The sequence below is a fragment of the Lutjanus erythropterus genome, chromosome 6, assembly GCF_056507025.1.
Source record: "Lutjanus erythropterus isolate fLutEry1 chromosome 6, fLutEry1.hap2, whole genome shotgun sequence".
Taxonomy (NCBI): domain Eukaryota; kingdom Metazoa; phylum Chordata; class Actinopteri; order Lutjaniformes; family Lutjanidae; genus Lutjanus; species Lutjanus erythropterus.
The window spans coordinates 13271275-13290302 of record NC_139322.1 but is presented as its reverse complement, the minus strand read 5'-3'; the positions used below and the strand labels follow the sequence as shown (position 1 = coordinate 13290302).

General features: G+C 38.9%; 1 protein-coding gene and 1 non-coding gene across 5 annotated transcripts; one reads left to right on the top strand and one right to left on the bottom strand.

The window, feature by feature from the left end:
• Positions 1–314: 314 nt before the first annotated feature.
• On the bottom strand, positions 315–387 carry trnak-cuu (transfer RNA lysine (anticodon CUU)). The gene has a single exon. It is a non-coding gene; the product is annotated as a tRNA-Lys (tRNA).
• A 3149-nt stretch (positions 388–3536) lies between these two features.
• Positions 3537–17849, top strand: LOC146324988 (translocating chain-associated membrane protein 1-like 1). Of its 4 annotated transcripts, none has more exons than XM_084720690.1 (12): positions 3829–3926; positions 5055–5091; positions 6011–6071; positions 6199–6317; positions 8074–8190; positions 8277–8335; positions 9559–9643; positions 10486–10556; positions 11861–11965; positions 12098–12241; positions 12411–12571; positions 12693–17849. In XM_084720690.1, the coding sequence occupies exons 3-12, from the start codon at positions 6032–6034 to the stop codon at positions 12764–12766; spliced, it is 975 nt and encodes a 324-aa protein (XP_084576816.1). In that variant the 5' UTR covers positions 3829–3926; positions 5055–5091; positions 6011–6031; the 3' UTR covers positions 12767–17849. The 4 variants fall into 4 exon arrangements, with proteins under 4 accessions (XP_084576814.1, XP_084576813.1, XP_084576816.1 ...); XM_084720689.1 differs by having other exon boundaries at positions 6196–6317; XM_084720688.1 differs by lacking the exon at positions 5055–5091 and having other exon boundaries at positions 3537–3926.
• Positions 17850–19028: the final 1179 nt, after the last annotated feature.

Below are 19028 nucleotides of genomic sequence, written 5' to 3'. Positions count from 1 at the left end.
TCAGTTCCTTTCAGGTAAACAGAGTCAGGGTCCTGCTATTGGGCATGCTGGCTCCCTGGAAAGGCTCTGCTACACTAAATGTGACAGGACTTCAATTATTATCATTGGTAACACTTGATGTTTACCCTACTCGTTCATATTAATATGGCTACCCTAAAAACGTCACTCGTGCAGTCGTATAGGGAATGCCTTCCATACATTGTGACTGAACAAAACACTAATGCAAACTAATGGTCACATAATCAACAGTTTGTATTTCTCGCGTGTGTACAGAGGAACCTTATATACAATTAATCCGTAGAGGGAAAAAGCTCCGCCCAACGTGGGGCTCGAACCCACGACCCTGAGATTAAGAGTCTCATGCTCTACCGACTGAGCTAGCCGGGCGACGTACTAACATGGTTCGGCAGATCGTTTTTGCTTTCACCCTGGATCTACTACTACACTCCACATTCCCTTACCATCATTACCTACCGCTGTGTCACGTTGTTCTGGTGTGTAACACTGAAGTAAGAAAAGCAGAGTTAGGTCGTGCTGTCCCGATTCTGTCTCATACTGACCTCTAGCGTCAAAGAACAGGAACTGTTATATTTAACTCCGGTCTGAGCTTGGATGCAAATTGATGAGTAACAGGTAAAAGATATCTGTTAAACCTTCGTGTTAAACGGTCACTAAAGTCTATCGATAACGTAACCTACATAGTCTCCACTGCAAACTCATTAAAAACGACTGGCTTTCGCTACCGTGTTTTACAAAAAGCGTCCTTTCGTTAGATGGATAAACCCCGTCCCTAAACTAGAGCCTCAAATAAATAATTTAAATTAAGCTGATTAGGTGACGGCATTGAGAACGTCAGGTGACGTTCGCTACGTAGTGTCACAGCAATGATGTGTCATGTAAACGTTAGTTACCTGACTGTTGACGTCCTCCGTAATTACTTGTTTTTTTTTTACTTAAACGGGAGCACTGCCAAGCAGAAAAAAATGCAACTTCCGGTCACGTTTTTCTTCGAAATAAGATTTTAAGGGACGCACAAAAATGCGGAAGACTCACGAGATACTCGGACATAAATATTCAGTTTTGTGTTATGTGTAATATACCGTCCACACAAGTGCTGAAATCCTTCACTCGACTAACAGTAGAAATACCACATGTAAATGAACTGTATCAGCCTAAAAATTCAAGTCCAGCATACAAATTCTTACTTAACTATAAAACAACAAAAGTGTTATCAACTAAATATATCTATAATTTTATCAGCATTATATTTTATGACTGAATTATTCCCATTGATGCTTAAATGTGTTAGCAGTATTTCAGTGTTGTGACAGGCAGAGGTGGAGTTACAGGCCTGTCTTTTATTGAAAGGCTTACTTGCATATCAGATATTACAGGAGAGTGTAATATAGTGAAAAGTATAACAAAGTTTAGGTGTAAAGCAGTTTAAAAATGTATTAATGCTAACTAAAAATACATTACTTTGAATTCCACTTAGGCCTACAGTAGAAATAAGTAAATATCTAAGATTACAAATACAGTACCACTGCAATCACTGGCTTCGCCAGTATTTATGGACACACCAGGCACAGCTTTTAGACAGTCTTAGAAACTCAACATTACTGTCACAGTCACAATAGTTATATTAATACCAGGGCGTTTATATTTTGAATGTAGTTTGCATTAAATTATACAACAAATTCTATCTTTCTGGCCCCTGAGGTTAATGATATCTAACTGAGTCTTTGGAGAAACTTGCATAAAAAGGGTGTTAGAGGAGAACCTTTTTTTAACTTCTTGTTATCTGTGAGAGCTATCAGATATAGAAAAAATAAATAAACAGGCACACTGCACAAAATATTTTGAAGTGATTGATGGTGATTATAGACTAATATTGTGATGAACAAAAACTCCTTAAATCCAATAACCAATCTTTATTTTCTGAAAAGATATTTCTGGAACAAAAGTATCTTTTAATCTTAAAGGACCAGTATGTAGGATTTAATGGCCTCTTGTGTTGAGCTTGAAGACTGCAAACACCTTGTCTCACTCTCCCCGTCCAAACCTGTGGGAGCACTATGGTGGCTGCAAAACTGGCAACAACAGGAAAGCCTGTATTTAGAACCAATGACCAGTCGTCAGTGTGTCAAATAGACTGTGTTTTGTTTTGTTCCCCAAAATGCACATTGTGAGGGAGCAAGGAATTAAGAAATACAGACAATGTTTAAACGAGAAAGGCTTTAAAACAAGACATAATAATAATTCAGGGGCCCTCTTAAGGAAAGATTCATAAAATTGTGTAGCAGGTTACAGCGGTCCTGCCTCAGATAATATTGCAGTTTAGTCGTGAGCAGTGTTGGGGAAACAACTTTGAAAGACTAGCCAATTAGCAATTACTCAGAGGTCCAGTGTGTAAGACTTGAGGGATTTTTGTATAATACGGCAGAAATGGAATATAATATTCAAAAGTATGTTTTCATTGGCACTCTCCATTGCACAACTGAAAAGTTGCTAGTAGGTATATCAGTAATGGAATAATATGGTCAAAAAGTGCCTTGGGGCCCCTTACTGATCGTGCAAAAAAGCAGGAATTAAATGTGAGGACATATTCACTTTTTTTTTTTTTTAAGTATCTTGGATTGAAATAGCACACAGCACCTTTTAAGGTCCAGTGTTAGCAGAATATGGCAGAAATGGAATATAATATTCATAGTGCTTTCAGTAGTGTATAATCACCTGAAAATAAGACTCATTGTGTCTGTGCTACCTTCGGGCTCTTCCACAGGGGCTGCCATTTTGCACCACCATGTTTCTACAGTAGCCCTGAATGAACAAACCAAGCAGTCACTCTAGATGCAGTTTTTCACATTTTGTACAAGTTTTCAAAGTTCTCCTACACACTTAGAAGTCAAGGGTGAGATAAGGTGTGCAATCTGCAAGTTTACCACCGGATGCTGTTAAATCTTATACACTGGTCCTGGTCCTATACATGGAAGAAGTTGAACTACAGCAAAGCTACCCAAGGCAGGAATATAGTTTGGTTACATAAGCGAGTTAGGAAAAATGGTTCAAACTACTTTGTTTAAAAAAAAACAAAAAACAGATCAAGTTGACAATGTTAATGTGATCAGAATTTAACGCAAAATGTAATAGAATAAAAGTCACATGCCAACAAAAAATGCCACTCAACTGAATTTATTGGAAAAAGTTACCACTTGTTCACAGGTCATGCGCAAACACCCTACAGTTCATGGTTCATTCACCATGAAACCCCCTGTATTTCCCACCATGACCAGGGGTTTATGGGGTACCTGGGGGTGTGGGGCTACAGGTACAATTACCTGCCTTGCCATGCTGTTAATTTCTAATATTTTTTAGATGATGTTGCCTGAAATATTACACACCCACAAACAATTCTGCACCACTTAAACAATTTTACATCTAGCAAATTCGGAAAGGGGGCGTTTCTATGGTGTACGTGAAGGCAGCACGGGCCTGGATTCTCCTTCTACGTCAATGACACTGGGCGGTTCATGAATGGGATTTTGAAGTGGGAGGGCCCGTTATCTGACTTTACCAGGCAGCAGGAAAAAAGTGGGTGTTGTGCTGTAGTGTTTGGTTTGCTGCGATGCATCTTCATGACTGTTTTTAAACAACACGAGCAGCGGGTTCACGGTGCTAACGGACCGCAGTGGAGCGAACAGCCCGGAGCAGAGCGAACATCCATCAGCCGAGCCGTGCAGGCCGACGGCAGGGAAAGCTAGCTCCAACCAGGCTACACTCAGGAGGGAGAGCCGTGTCGGTGAGCCATGGGTTTCCGCAAGAAGAACAAGAGCCCGCCGGTGCTGAGCCACGAGTTTGTGATCCAGAACCACGCCGACATGGTGTCGTGTTTGGCCATGATCATCCTGCTCGGCCTGATGTTCGAGGTACAGTGTTGAGTGGAGCTGTGGCGTTTAGCTGAGTGCTGTTAGCCGCTGCTGCCAACGGCCGTTAGCTGACATGACAGCAGCAGCACTCCAGGGGCAGGGCGCGAGCGTGTCTCTCTCCTTCCCTTCTCATGTGTCTCACTGGTTGCCAAAGAAGATGGCGAGGAGGCCCACTGGCACTGCTACCTAACAGGTCATTTTACCAGTCGGCTAATCCACTGCCTCTATAGCAAACCAGTACCTGTAACTGGCCTTTGGCAACAAGATAGTCAAGCTAAAAGTGTTTGCATGCTGCACATTTGAGCAGCAGCTCTTTGCTGACTGTTATCTTACCACGTTTGAATGAAACAAGATAGCTTCCCCACCCAAACCAGCCACCAGTCTGAAAATACTGTAAAAAATGTTGTCTTAATTAGCTTCTACCTGTGATGGGTGATAGCTTTGGTTACAGAGTTATCAATGCCTGTACTCAAGGAGAGAGTGGAGCCTACGATACACACTCATCCTGACACAATGGGAGTCATTGTAGCAACTTGAAATACAATCTGAATTTGCTGGAGACCCCTGAGACCCCCTCCAGGCAGCTCCTGGAGGTCCCCAGACCCTAGTTATGAGAATCAGTGGATTCAGGATGTTGCAGTGACACAGCAGTCCTTCTCACTTATTAATCATGTGCATGAAATGATGACTGAATTGTGACTGTGTGACATTTAACGACTGATCATGGTTGCAGTCATTAAGATAATCTGTTTATGTACACCTGTTAAAAAAGTATCATGACTGTAAGGAATAGACTGATTAGTCGGCTGATAATCTAGCATTCTGGCTACATTCAGACTGCAGGCAAAGGTGGCTGAAATCAGATTTTATTTATTTTTTTCTGCTCATATTTGTTTTTCATCACTTTCATGGTCTTTTCAACTTTCATTTTGACCACTTTCATATTAGGGCTATGTATAAGCAAGAATCTAGTGATGTGATACACATGACAATACAGGGATTATCATTCAATATATTGTGATAAATTGGTATTTTTTATATCTAATTTACGATAACTGTCATTGTATGAATAACACACTACCATATGTGTAAAATGTGAATTTAAAAAGTTTACTTTTTATGCAATAGGAACAGTGAAGATAGATAACAACACTGCTATCTGGAGGTCAGTGGTTTAAACACAACACAAAATGAAACACTACCTTTAGTCTTTATGTCTCACAATACAGTGTTTTTGAGAATCTTTACAGTATCACAAGACATAAATGCGAGATGCTCAAGTGTATCAATGTTTTCTTACACCCCTATTTCTTATGTGGTCCTGAATCAGATTCAGGTTTAATATTTTGCAATACGTGTGTGAACAGTCGCATCGGTATTCATGTGACTTTTATGTCTTGCAGAGAGGCCCTGACAGATGTTGTTGAAAGTAGCCCTTGACATCCCAAAATCTTGGATGAAATCTTTTTCTTTGAAGCCATTCACATCACAATCCCACCACTCCTGGCACTGACTCTGCATCCACCCCATCCATAATTACTTCTCCTCATCCCTATCCTTGTTATCATCTGCTCACAAATTCACTGGCTTCCACTGCTCATGATCAATGTTAATACATTTCCCCCCATCCTAAATAAAAGAAAATCTAATCTGAAACTGTCTAGCGTTAAATGTGTGTTATGTTATAATGTATAGAATAATGCAGTTAAATGGCATCACTTCTGACATACTGTAACATTTTCTGTTTTATCTAGTCATTAAAAATCCCATCTAACCAACGTGTTACTGGCAAAGATAACCATGTATATCAGATTGTATTGGGTGTAGAATAATGGAATTATACATGATTTTTGTTTATTTTGATATCTGCCTTATATCACGCCTGCATTGGCCATTGAAAAACCCATATTGGCCAACCACTAATGACTTAGTGTACGGTTCACTGACACTGGACAATCCAAGAGAATTATACACCCATTTATTATGCTTATTTTATTAACTCAAAAGTTGGAATTCCTTTGTATGAAATATATCATTGGACTCAGAATAAGTCCATTAATCCTGTTTCTTTCTTTGTGTTCCAGGTCACAGCAAAGTTTGCCATTATGTTCATCACAGTCCAGTACAACGTAACACAAGTTCTTGGTGAGTATTTAAAATTAACTCTAGTTAATGCTCCTGTATCTGATTTCTGAATAATTGCCTGACACGTAATTGCTATTTCACTATTGTTGGTTATTGGTTAATTTTGTATTTCTGTATTTTTTAGCAGATGAGAAGAGTGAGCCAGTGAACCTTTACCAGTATGGCCCTAAAGATGTGGCCACTGTGTTTTTCTACCTGCTCATTGCGGTCATCCTTCATGCCTTGATACAAGAATATATTCTCGACGTGAGTATATCAACATCCAAACTCAGGAGCCATCATATTGGCTCACATTGTTGGTTGGTTGTAACACAGTGGCTTATTATTTTGATCTTTTTACTTATGTGTTTGAACTTGTAATGAGGGAAACAGAGACCTGTGTGTACCAAATAATGCCTCATGCATCAGCTCTGTTCTGGTCCATGACTAAGTTTTGGAGAGCCTCTTTTAGGTAATCGTGTCCAATCCTTCCAGCTGCGTGTGCTCATGTTTCTCCCGACATCTTATGTCTTTGATGTCTACTCCCAGCGGGCTATTATTAATAGAAGAAAATATTTTTTTAATATTTTTATTCCAAAAATAAAGATCCTTTTGTGGACCACATCCAACAAAAACAAATTATCTGTCTCTCTGAAAGGACAGGATTGCACTTTTTCATGTCTGTCTTAAAACAATAGTCAGGTGCCCATGTGAACATTGAAACAAGCTTTGCTTGCTGTAATATTTCTCCTGTTCATACTGGCTGTTAAAAGATAAAATCCTCAGTCCTTGCTCGTGTAAAAACATATTCAATAGAGTTAAGTGTCTCACTCATTTTGACATGTGAAGTGGAGGATCAAGTTATCAACCATGTGATTGTGATCAGCAGATGACACACTGGACTTCCTGAGCCACACACACTGAAGACAGAATAGTTCAAAGGACTACAATCACATTTGCAAGAAGCAAAAAGTGCAAAACAGATACTCTATTGACAGTGATTAAATGTTATGTTAAGGCTGTGACAGTTGTGACAATGCAGAAACAGGCTATGCAGTGTTATATGCTTAATCTCATGTTCCTCAAAATGAAATTCATCTACAAGTAAGCATTTGGGAACTGAGAACACTAATTGTTGAAATTTTCAAAGGGAAATTCTTTCTCATACTTGCATGATGTATGGCTTAAGTTGCCCAACAGTCCAGGGTCTCTTTGTGCTTGATAATGCGCCCCACACTTTCAATGGGAGACAAGTCTGGACTGCAGGAAGGCCAGTCTACTATCTAAACTCTTTTACTACGACGCTACTCTGTTATAACACATGCAGAATGTGTCTTGGCATTGTCTTGTTAAAATACGGCAAGTTCTCCAAAACAATGGGGCATCAGTGGGGCCTTCACAGATGTGACATTTAGCCATGATGCCATGGGCACTAACACACACCCATACCATCATAGATGCTGGATTTTAAATTTTGTGTTCGTAACAATCTGGATGGTCTTTATAGTCATTCGCCCAGAGATGACGGCATTCATGATTTCCAAAAACTGAAATCTGAGATCTGAAAATGTGGACTCACAACACCACAGCACACTTTAACAATTCGCATCAGTCCACCTGAGATGAGCCTTTCTGTATGTTGTTGATATATGGTTTTCACTTTGCATGGTAGTGTCTTAACTTGCATTTGTAGATACAGCGATGAGCTGTGTTTATAGACAACTGTTTTCCAAAGTGTTCCCGAACCTGTGTAGCATTAACCTTTATACGATTAGGTGGGTTTTTGATGCAGTGCTGCCTGGGGGGTCAAAGGTCACTGTTGATTTTCAGACTTGCCCATTTTTACACATTTTAATACCAGTTGTAAATAGGGTATTGGTTTTAAAATGTGGTGTGAGTAACATACAAAAAACTGATACATACTTTTACAAGAAGGGAATTAAATGTACCCCACATCAACATTATGTATCTATAGATATTAATGTGTTCACTTTGTGTAATATATATATTTTTTTTATTTCAGAAAATGAACAGGAGGTTGCACCTGTCAAAAACCAAACACAGCAAGTTCAATGAGTCTGGACAGCTTGCGGCGTTCTACCTGTTCTCCTTCATCTGGGGCTGCAGCATCCTCACAGCGGTACGAGGGTCAGGAGTCACAGAGACACTCTGTCCCAGACTGCATTAGGCCTTATCTTATTCACATGTCTCTTCTTCTCTTGACAGGAGGACTTTGCAACAAATCCTACTTTCTTATGGGAGGGTTACCCACACACTCACATGGTGTAAGTAAAGATTTGATTGATTTGAAGAATTTGATTTTAGAACTTTCCTGGTCTGGATATGTATGGAAAAATATTCATGTTTCCAGACATTATTCCAGAAATTCTAAAATTCAGAATTTCTAAAAAGATTGATCATACAAGTGGAATGGTTTTCATGGCATTTGGAGCAGCTAGTGCAGCCAAAATGTCAACCACTGTGTGAGAGAACAAGGTTTATGTTGATGTCGTCAAACTTAATTTGAAACAAAATACAGCATTATCTTTGAATTTCATCTTTACATAGCATCACAAATAACCAAATATTAAGCTTGTCTAAACATATATGAGTTGTGCAGTGATGTGCTTATCAGAAAAGTAAACAAACTTCAGATCTCCAGATCTTTTCTGTGTAAGGAAACCAAACTTTATGCGTGTATTCATTGTCATTTCTGTAGACACAGTGAATAAACAAGGCTCCAGAGATATCATACAAATCAAATAACTTTTTTCAACTCATTTTCTATTCTTATTTATAAATGAGACGAAACATATGCCACAAGCAATATTCTGATATTATTTATTCAATATATTCAGGGAAAATAGTACAAGTATAGGTAACAGCAGTTGGTTTATTGCCTCTTAGGGCAGAAATGTTTGACAGTGGAATGTTGTCCAGCTCTCTGTGTAGGAGTGCAGACTGAACGTCCTCACTGTGTTAATGCAGGTTTTCCAAGGGCGGTCTTGAAAATCCCAAATATTCATCTGGGTTGCCTAAGGATTCAAAATGGGAAAAGAAAGTGATATGCAAAGTTGTGTTAAATCATTCAGCATAGGTAGTCGGAGACAATGTAACATACATGTTGACAGTTGGGTTTTAAAACTATTTATTTAGATAATCTAGCTCTACTCAGATGTCAAATATGGTCAAAAAATCTACAGAGAAGTCTGGAAATTTGAGTCTGGAAAAGTATGGAATTTTGAAATTGAAAATGTGTAGGAACCCTGTGTTATCTTATATCAAAGTTTAATATCACCGTCCAAGCTTAATGTCACAGACCATTGAGAGGTCGAGTTTCTGATTTTATTTTATTTGGTTCGCTTTCCATTTTCTTAGTGGTTTGACTTGTGCATGTCACTGTATTTTAAATAGAAGTTACAGAACAATGCACCATGCACATGTGATCAGTTGCATATTAACATGATATAACAGGCTCTTACCTCTGCACAACCTGTCCTCTCTCTAGTTTTCAGGTCAAGTTCTTCTACATTTGCCAAATTGCCTATTGGCTCCATGCACTTCCTGAACTGTACTTTCAAAAAGTACGAAAGGTGAGGGTCATTTTAAAAAAAAATGTCAATGTACTTGGAAAAAATGTTTAAACCTTTTGTGTGTTGTATTAGGTTAGCAGAGCAGGAATGTCTTTATGTATCAGTGGTGTTGTAGTGCAGGTGTGAATTTGCATCTGTCAACTTTAATTTGGGTTTTGCAGCTACATGATCAATCATATGAGAAGTGGTGATGAACTTGTGCGTCAATGGTTTCATCATACATAATCGGACTACAGTCAAATTCATTCAAACGTTTATGTGCAACGACTCTGTAGCCTGGGACCTATGATGAGTACAGTAGTGTTTGTACATCTTTCTAACCGCCGCTAATCCCCATGTGTCTCCACGAGGAATCAGCTGACAACTGTGCAGATGTGCACATAATGACTAAGAATACATTAAACAGTCACACCTCTGTTGCAGTATGTACACACAAGTAACAAGATTTCTTTTTTTCTCAGTGGAATTGGCATGAAGAAGCTGTCATTTATTCTTGCCCCTTTTTGTACTCCACTGAAAAAGCATTTTCATTTAGGCTTGTTGGATGAAGCAGGTGTGTGTAGCCTTTTAGTTTATGTATTGTGTGCATACATTATTTTAAAGTAAATTGGAGCCAAGACGATGTCAAGGCATAATTTGCATTGAAAATGTATTGTAGCGTCAAAGCTAAAAGGTACTTAATGAGTCCAGACTCTGTTATAACAGTATGTTATAAGACTTACCTCAATAATGTTTAAATGTACAGTAAAGGGATCAACAGAATACCTAGACTCTTCTTTGACGTTGCTATTGTAGAGCTGCCTTTACTAAAATTAACTCTTTTTCTTTTATTATTTCTACAGGAGGACATCCCCCGCCAGCTGTATTACATTTGCCTTTACGTTGTCCACATCACTGGTGCCTATGTCTTAAAGTGAGTGAAATGATTCATTTTCCTCAGCATATCCTCACAGGATAAAAACTTCTCAAGAGGCATATTCAAGCTACACCACCCATAAAGATTTAATTTATCCTGACAGTGACTGAGAGTGCTTTAAAACAGTTCCTGATAAGGTGGTTTTAATTTTAGTTTTTGCTGTTGCTGCATCATTATGCTTTTAACGACTTTTTTTTGTTTTCTTGTTTGCATGATGGACTGTTGATCAGTTTTCAGTTCTCATCTAAACTCTTAAGCAGGTCAGCTGACTTTCCCTCTATATGAGGAATTGAAACTAGAAGATTTCATACTGTATTTTTAGTTGTGAGGCCTACCTGTGTTTTTAAATGAAGTCTCTTCCTTTTGCACATTAGCTCTAAGATTATTGATCTAACAAAATGCAATGTGAGCAACAAATGGTTCACCTGTTCTATGAGAACACTGGGTTCCTATTCAGTATGGAATTTAATTTGAATAATTTCTAGGTCTGAATAACTCTGGGTAAAAAGAAAAGAGTATGAAAAAATATTTGTTTTGCCCCTGTTCTCGTTTCAAAAATATGAAATGCAGAATTTTTACAAATGGTTTCATCAGACAAGCTTTTTTTCATGGTATGTGGAAGAGGCAGCCAGCACAGACAAATGTTTACCACTTTGTGAGAGACAAGGCCAGAGCGAGCATGATGTTCAAGCCATGGCACTGTGTGTGAGTGTGCATGACCACACTCCCATTCGGCTGTATGTTACAGGCAGCAAAACTGCCTTAACCAACTCTGGACATCCATGACCAAATTAGTTCTAAAGAAAATGCAGAAATATTTTGTAATGTATATATACACAATATCACAAATAACTTGTGAGTTATGCTGTAATATAGTTATCAGAAAAGTAAATGGTGTGTAAAGAAATCATACAACACTGTCCTACTCTCTGTTTAGAAGTAGTCGATTTGTATAAACTATAGTGCATAGTTATAGTCTTCTGGCCATTGTTTGGTAATACAGTAGCATACATAACCACAGTGTAACATACATGTTAAGAGTTGGATTTCAAAACAATTTATTTTCATAATAAACATGTAGCTATTTGTACTCAGATGTCGGATACGGTTTGAAAAATCTGGAGTCCGGAAATTTGAGTCTGGAAAAGTCTAGAATTTTGAAAAATGTGAGTTTAAGTAGCTGACTGTGTTCAGTGTCGCCTCCTGCTTTCCTGTGGTTGACTTTTTCTTTCTTCATGTCCTGAGTCATCCTCAGTTAAGTCTGTGTTGCTGTCCCTCTCTCTGTGTCCCATCATGCTTAGCCTCCACCGACTGGGCCTGGTGTTGTTGGTCCCTCACTACCTGGTGGAGCTCCTGTTCCACGCTTCACGCCTCTTCTACTTCAGTGACGAGAACAAGCAGAAGGGGTACAGCTTTGGTTCATCTAACAAACAAGTTGTCATGTTTCTAATTAGTATTTATGCTTTGTGCTTTTGCCTTCCTGATCTGAACAACCTGATGCAATCTGTTTTTTGTTTTTTGTTTTTTTGCCTTTACAGTTTTACTCTGTGGGCGCTGCTGTTTGTCATCGCCCGCCTCCTCACCCTCACACTCTCAGTTCTGACGTTTGGTTTTGGGCTGCCCCGTACAGAAAACCAGGGCTTCTCCCTAGCAGAAGGCAACTTCAATGTGCTCACCATAAGGCAAGTCCAGATGGCAATTAACAGGAAGAGCCTTTAATGTGTCGTACCTGTTAATGTACAGACACCATTAAACTTTTAAACAACAAACTGGCCAAAGCTTTGTTTTTCTTCTCAAGCTAAATAACTTCAACTGGTGTAGTTTCTAAAATATGTGCTCTCCACCCCTCAGGATGACTTGTCTGGCAGCTATCTGCCTGACACAGGCCTGGATGATGTGGAAATTCATCAACTTCCAGTTGAAAAAGTGGAGGGAGCACAGCCAGAACCAGGCCTCAAAGAAGAAGGCGGTCAGCCCAAAGAGCAAGCCTCACAAAAGGGAGCCTACAAGGGGTGAGTATTCAAGAACTTCAGTATTCAGTCACCCAGGTAGACACAGATGTTTCAGATTCTTTTGCGATATTGCTCATTGTTGAACATATTTATCTGAAATCGCTTTCACTTGTCTCATTAGGAGGTGCTGCCAATGGGGTTGTGAAGTCCGATGATAAAACATCACCACGGGCAAGAAAAGCCAAAGCTTCATAGAGATGGAAGAAGTGGGGGAAAAAACTGAGTGAGGGAGTTCTGACAATGTGACATTATGTCTTTACACAACTTCAAATTTTGTCTACTGCTCTCCAAAACAAATGTTAAAGCGCACTAAGAAACCTTACATAACTATCCCTTTGGGGTTGAAACTCCTTCCTTTGAAAAAGTTCAGTGTTACTGTCTGCTAGAAATGTTTATTATTAATTTGGGTTCTCTGCAGATGGGATGTTGGCAGGAGAGTACTGGTTTTGATGCTTTAACAGGATAGATTTAGCTCTTCAAAGTGTCCTTTTGTGTAAAACTACGATCACTTGCTGGGTACTTTAAAGATGCAATATGTAAGAATTGGCCATCTGTAGAATTCATACTGCAAACAAATAGGGAGCAGCATTTCATGATGAATGCAGCTAACTGTAGCTGCCATTAGCTTGTTTGGATTGGGAGCTTGGAGCAACAGGGGAGGGTTAGTGTTTACTTTGCCAGCACAGGAGCTTTAGACTCTGACTCCAGGGACAACAAAGACACGGCAGGCAGGAGCAGGAGTTGCATTAAGTGGGAGATGTGTGAAAGTGAGGTCCGGCATCAGCAGCAAGGAAAAACAGCCAGAATATTTTCATATTTAACTCAGTGAATTAAGGATTCAATTCAACCAAACCGGAGCTGGTGATTGTTGGAACAGTATAAAGACTAACCAAGATGGTTTTGATGAGTTTTATTTTGTTTCTGTCTGTTGTATTTTTCTGTTTTTATAAGGAAAATAGAAGTGAGAATATTTCTTTTCTTGACGGTGTGATCTTATTTTGTTGGACTATTGCCTCTTGAGGTACAAAGTGGTATTACATGACAGGACTGGCCAGGGCTAGCTGGTTTGCATGCTAATTCCAATAGCAGATTTTTGCAAGAGAATATGTAGATGTCTTTGACTTAATGTCAAGACTGTTGATATTTTCACTTAATTTCTGAATGTTTTAAAATTATGTTCTTACATATTGCACCTTTAAACTGAGTTGCTCTTCAGTAATTAGACATGGAATCAGTTAACATCACAGTACCTTAAAAAGCGAATTTTGACTTCAGGGCAACTTCAAATAAAGTGTTAATGTACAGGTTAAGTGTACAGGGTGTCATTTTAAGTTTGGGCCTTATTCAGTTCAACTTGCTAAACAGGCCACTGGCTCAAGTCCCAAAATATAGCCTTTTATTGCTCTGCAAGACAGCACTTCGATATTCTGCTGTTGTCAGGAAACAATCCTAAATGAATTGCTCCGGAGGATTATTTGTGCTATTTAGGTATTTGGCATGGCTGCAGCAAAAAAAAAAACGAAACTTGTACTTAACTCCTTGATCATTTACTGCCATTATTTGACAGCCTCTGCCTTTGAAATCCAACACATTACAGGATTGAGGCACCTTTTTGTATTTTTGTTTGCTTTTATCACTAGCCTGGTAAACAGCTTCACCCTGTCTTTGGGGCTCGTCCAGGTTAGGTGACTTACCAAGAGGAAGCTGTGCTGTAACCTGTGATGCTGTACTTACTGTATGCATACAGTTAAAAAACTTTATAACAGCATGACTCGAAACTTGAGCAAGAAACTGTGTTTGAGGCTGCAATTCAGTCTTTTATATGGTAATGTCAATGCATGATGGTTTAAGGCTAAAGACTTTATGGCTAGTTTCTACCTGTGCTGTTGAGTTTGCATCTCTCTCTCACACACACTCACACACATACACAAACACACAAGCATTCAGTGGCCTTTTTACAACTGCTGCAAGAGGTTTGAGTTATTTATTTTTGCCATATACTACAGATAGTTATTATTTTATATGCTTTGAGAAGCTATAACCAGCAAACACAGCGGTACATAGCAACTGCGTTTAGTTAATCCAAACAATACAATCTTTCTTCAAGTGTCCTTATAATGTCGGTGGTTTGTATCACTCGTTGTGCTTGTGTTGCGTTCTGTTTGCCTTCTTCGTTCGCTTTTTTTTATTCTTGGGTATCAGGGGACAAGCTACTCACCACTTAACGCTATCAGTTACATCCCATGGTGCAATGGGAGGCGTGTTTGTAAGGGGATGTATTTGTATGCCTGTGCACTTAACTTGCGTGTACAGTATTGTTTCGCTTTTATCGTGTATGTGAATTAACTGGGCGTGAATGATGATGATGATGGTGATGACAACAATGTTTATTGCTTGTCTCGTAAAAAAAGTTATTGCCTGCGTGCAGAGCATGAAATGTGACAATCTGTTCATTGACTCCTGCCCCGTTTGTTGTATTTCACGATCACACTCTGTCTTTTATTTCACTTCGGTTGGGCCCCGTCTCAGAGCCCGGCACGCTTCTGTGTGTAAAACACTGAGTTGTGGATAGGTGTACGTTCTATAGGTTACTAAATGCTTATGTGTTCAACGTCTCTGCCCCTCAGATGCCCTTTTCCTGTGTGAGAGAGATTCTGTGATTTCTGTTTTTGCCAAATGTGGCATGTTTCGTCCTCCCTGCTTCACCTTTTCAATGATCCTGACATTGCTACGGAGCGCACGTATTGTACTGTTGGCCATAGTCTTTCCTCTGACGGACCTGAAGTCCCGCTCTACTGCTAACCACTGTGCATGTGAAGCTCCGTACAGACGAGACTGGCTGTACTACCTGTCTGCAGACAGTTGGAGTTTGGAGTCTTTGGTCCAGAGCAGGGAGGAGATGAAGATGCCATTCATTTTTTTCTCCCTTTAGCGCTCCTTATTGGGACTTTGGTGGTCTTTTAAAGCCCGATGTCTGTGTATGGCAGTGTCATAGGAGGGAAGGAGGAGCAGAGGACTTATGTACCAGCCTGTTATTAAACTGTCTCAGATGTAAAAGAAAAAAAACTGATTAACCCTACACTGTACTAAAATATGTGTCAGATTTTTAAGCTATTTTTATAGAGGGGGAAACTGTTCACTGTTGTTCAGTACACACGTGTGAATATTTGTTTTGCATCCATATTGATATGAATTGTTTTTTTTATATAAGAATGAAGCTTGCTGAACTGTTAGCGTGGGTATACATTGTGGTATGAGTGTACAAAATTACTTAGCCTAATGGTTTATTTAACTTCATGGCCTTATTAGAGCAAAGTGAACTCAAGTGTATAACAGTGCTCAGTTAACAAACACTACGCTGCAGGTATACACTGCAGCCTTCACACCTACATGTTTTATGATAGTGAAATACACCATCATACTGACACTAGTCATCATCACACCAGTTTAAATATATGATCAGAGAAGCAAATGGTCAGTATAGTGTTTTATTTGTTCCAGTCCTGCAGGTGTTTCTCAGTACTCTTGATTACAGGCCCAGACGTAGAGCCAACAAACCACTTTCAACAAAAATATGAACATCTATATATTGTTTTTTGCTCCCGTTTTTCAAGAGTTGAAGTAAAAGAGCGATGACTTGTAAGACAGACTCTCAAGCTTTGTTCACAACTTTGTTCAAATCCATGCTAGTCAGTAGTGCTGTGTATTGGCAAGAATCTGGTGATATGATATCACGATACAGGGTTTATGAATCAATATATTACGATACTGTAAGCAAGGTGATATATTGTTTTTAATCAGATTTTAGGAAAACAGTCGTAGTATCAAGGACACACCACCATATCCATAAAATCTGAGTTTAAAGTTTAGTTTTTAATGCATTCAGAACAGTGAAGATAGATAATAACACTGCTTTCTTGCAGTCGGTGGTTTTAACACAACACAGTGACTTCAGATACTACAGGGCTACAGACACCAAAATATTTTTTTCCCAGGAGGGCAAAGTCATGACCTGCCCAACTCTGCTTAACCAATCGCTCTTCAAAGCTAATGCTGGGTTCCAGACAATGTTGGAGGCTGGAATTTCCCACTTGAAATTTCCAGCTTCCGACCTCAAAGCCTTCCAGGTGCACAACACTAAAAGTAAACAAAAAATGTGGCAGACCCTGACAAATTGATCAGTTTATTTGGCAAGTGCGCACTAAATTGAACCCTTGGAGAGTAAAAACAAGGCATGAAATAACAGTTGCCATCTCACATCTTATGACTTTGACTTGTGTTCCATTTTACCTTTTCTTGTAGGAGGTTGGAAATTTTGGATTTACGAGTTGTCAGGAACACAGCATAAATCTAACCAACCCAACCAACGAAGGCAGCGAGCACTAACCAATCAGAGGCAGAGCAGAGCTGGTCATGACTTTGCCCAAGCACACCTGTGTCATAATCCTGCTGTTTAATCAGCATCACTATATGTCACAACTGTCAGGTAGACGGATTATCTTGGACAAAGGAGAAGTGCTCACTGCCACAAATTTGTGGACAAAATTTGAGAGAAATAAAACTTTTGTGTGTATAGAGGCTTTACATTTTTTACTTCACCTCATGAAAAATGGGAGCTAAAACAAAAATGTTGGATTTATATTGTTGAGTGTACATTTTGCAGAGTGAAACCATCTGTAAGCTTTTCTTGCTCATCAGATGTCATACTGTACAACAGACGTTTAGGCTCTGAAACATGAGCCACTCTGCAGTTCACGGTCCTCTTGCTTTGAGACACAATAGCCTGTATAATCCCACAGGAATGCACTTTTTTGCATAATATGCATCATGTCAGAGCACCATAACACTGCTCACTTGGGCTGTTTCTGCATTGACTCTTGATGATTTACAAATTGGAGTTGCTCGATTTTAAAACTGTGCATTTTGTAATTGTAGAAAACTAAAAAAAAAAAAAAGAGACTGCAATGATTCAACTGTATGAGCAACCTCTAGGTGGCAACAATCATTAATGCATTTGACCATGAGATCACTTAAAAGAATAAAAAAGACCTGCACAGCAGAGACACGTTTATTGTATTCTATTAATTCATTCTGCATTGTCCTTGATTTGTTTTTATTTTGCTGCTTGTTTATAGATGTTGCGATATATTTCCTTTTTAGATATGTTGTCTCTGAACTGCTCTGATGGTATATATTTATGCAAATTCTTGTGATCATTTTTCTTTGTCACTATTTTTTTATTTCATGTTTGAATAAAGCTTTTATTCATTACACAAAACTTGTTGAACATATCTTTTGCATATACTGCCTGGCCTGCAGGTTGAGTAGTCAAACTGTCTCCATGGAAACCGTACAGGAAAAAAAAAAACATTGCAGTTTCAAAGTGCACAGTAAATTATGAGAGCTGTAGATAATTATCCACTTCTGAGGTGAACCAGCAGTGAAAATGTCATTCATAAAGCAGGAGTATGCACACAGATCTCAGTTTTTTAAGGCTTCCCTCTCTCACCTCCTGCTCATTACATCTTTCCACATATTTAACTAAAGGATATATTTGGAGACCTACTTGATTTTAAACATTTTTCATTTAAAAAACCCTTTGGGGATGGTGTCAAGAGAGACATGAGGAAGTATTGGCCAAATCCTCCTCCTCAGCTAATTACCACCAGGGGGCAACAGTGAGCTTTTTGCCTGAGGGACAGAAGCAGTCTGCAGGGGCATAGCTGCATACAGACCTGCATTAATAAATCACCAGTCAGAGTGAGAAAGACAGAGACATTGTCTTATCACACAGTGTGCAGCTCAACACTCTTAAACAGACTTTAGTATGCAGTCAACCGACAAAATGAAGTAACTAATGGGTTTATTCAAATATGAGAGTTTATTTCAAGATGGGAGACCTCTGCCTCTGTACAATTTGACTGGCAGGGTACTGTAAACATGACATCTGTATCCATGGACAAGCTTTGGGAGTAAAGTATTACGTAATTAGAATTTTAAAAAATATATATATTCCCTGACAGTTAAAGAAAAAAAGATGTAATCTGATTACAGCTATATTTAATGAAAATGGGGATCTCACTGTAGTGTCCACTGTAGTGTCAGTGATACCAGCTGATCTTACATCTCATTATTATGGTGTCTAGTGAAGGAATGCGTCACTGGGTGGAAATTTCAACATTATTCTGTCTTTAAATCAGAAAAGAGGAACAGGATTACAGCACAGTGACACTTCGGCTTGTGAAAATACTGTCATCATCCAAGAACTCAACATCTGATTTTTTAAAAAACATTTAGAAGTAAGATGAATGGGTAACGTTAGCTACACAGACCAGACCAACACACTAACATTATATTAGGCTAAACAATTTTACCATATTTGATACTTAAGTAATGCAAAAGTAATTGAAAGTAATCAAGTTACATTACTTAAATACTGTTTAATATTACAACACAC

What these genes read in the sequence shown, in the direction of transcription:
- LOC146324988 (XM_084720687.1), top strand. Translation starts at nt 3,807, where the DNA reads ATGGGTTTCCGCAAGAAGAACAAGAGCCCGCCGGTGCTGAGCCACGAG. An exon ending in TGCTCGGCCTGATGTTCGAG is followed by an intron (nt 3,927 to 6,010) that starts GTACAGTGTTGA and finishes TTTGTGTTCCAG; the next exon opens with GTCACAGCAAAGTTTGCCAT. An exon ending in ACTGGTGCCTATGTCTTAAA is followed by an intron (nt 10,557 to 11,860) that starts GTGAGTGAAATG and finishes CATCATGCTTAG; the next exon opens with CCTCCACCGACTGGGCCTGG.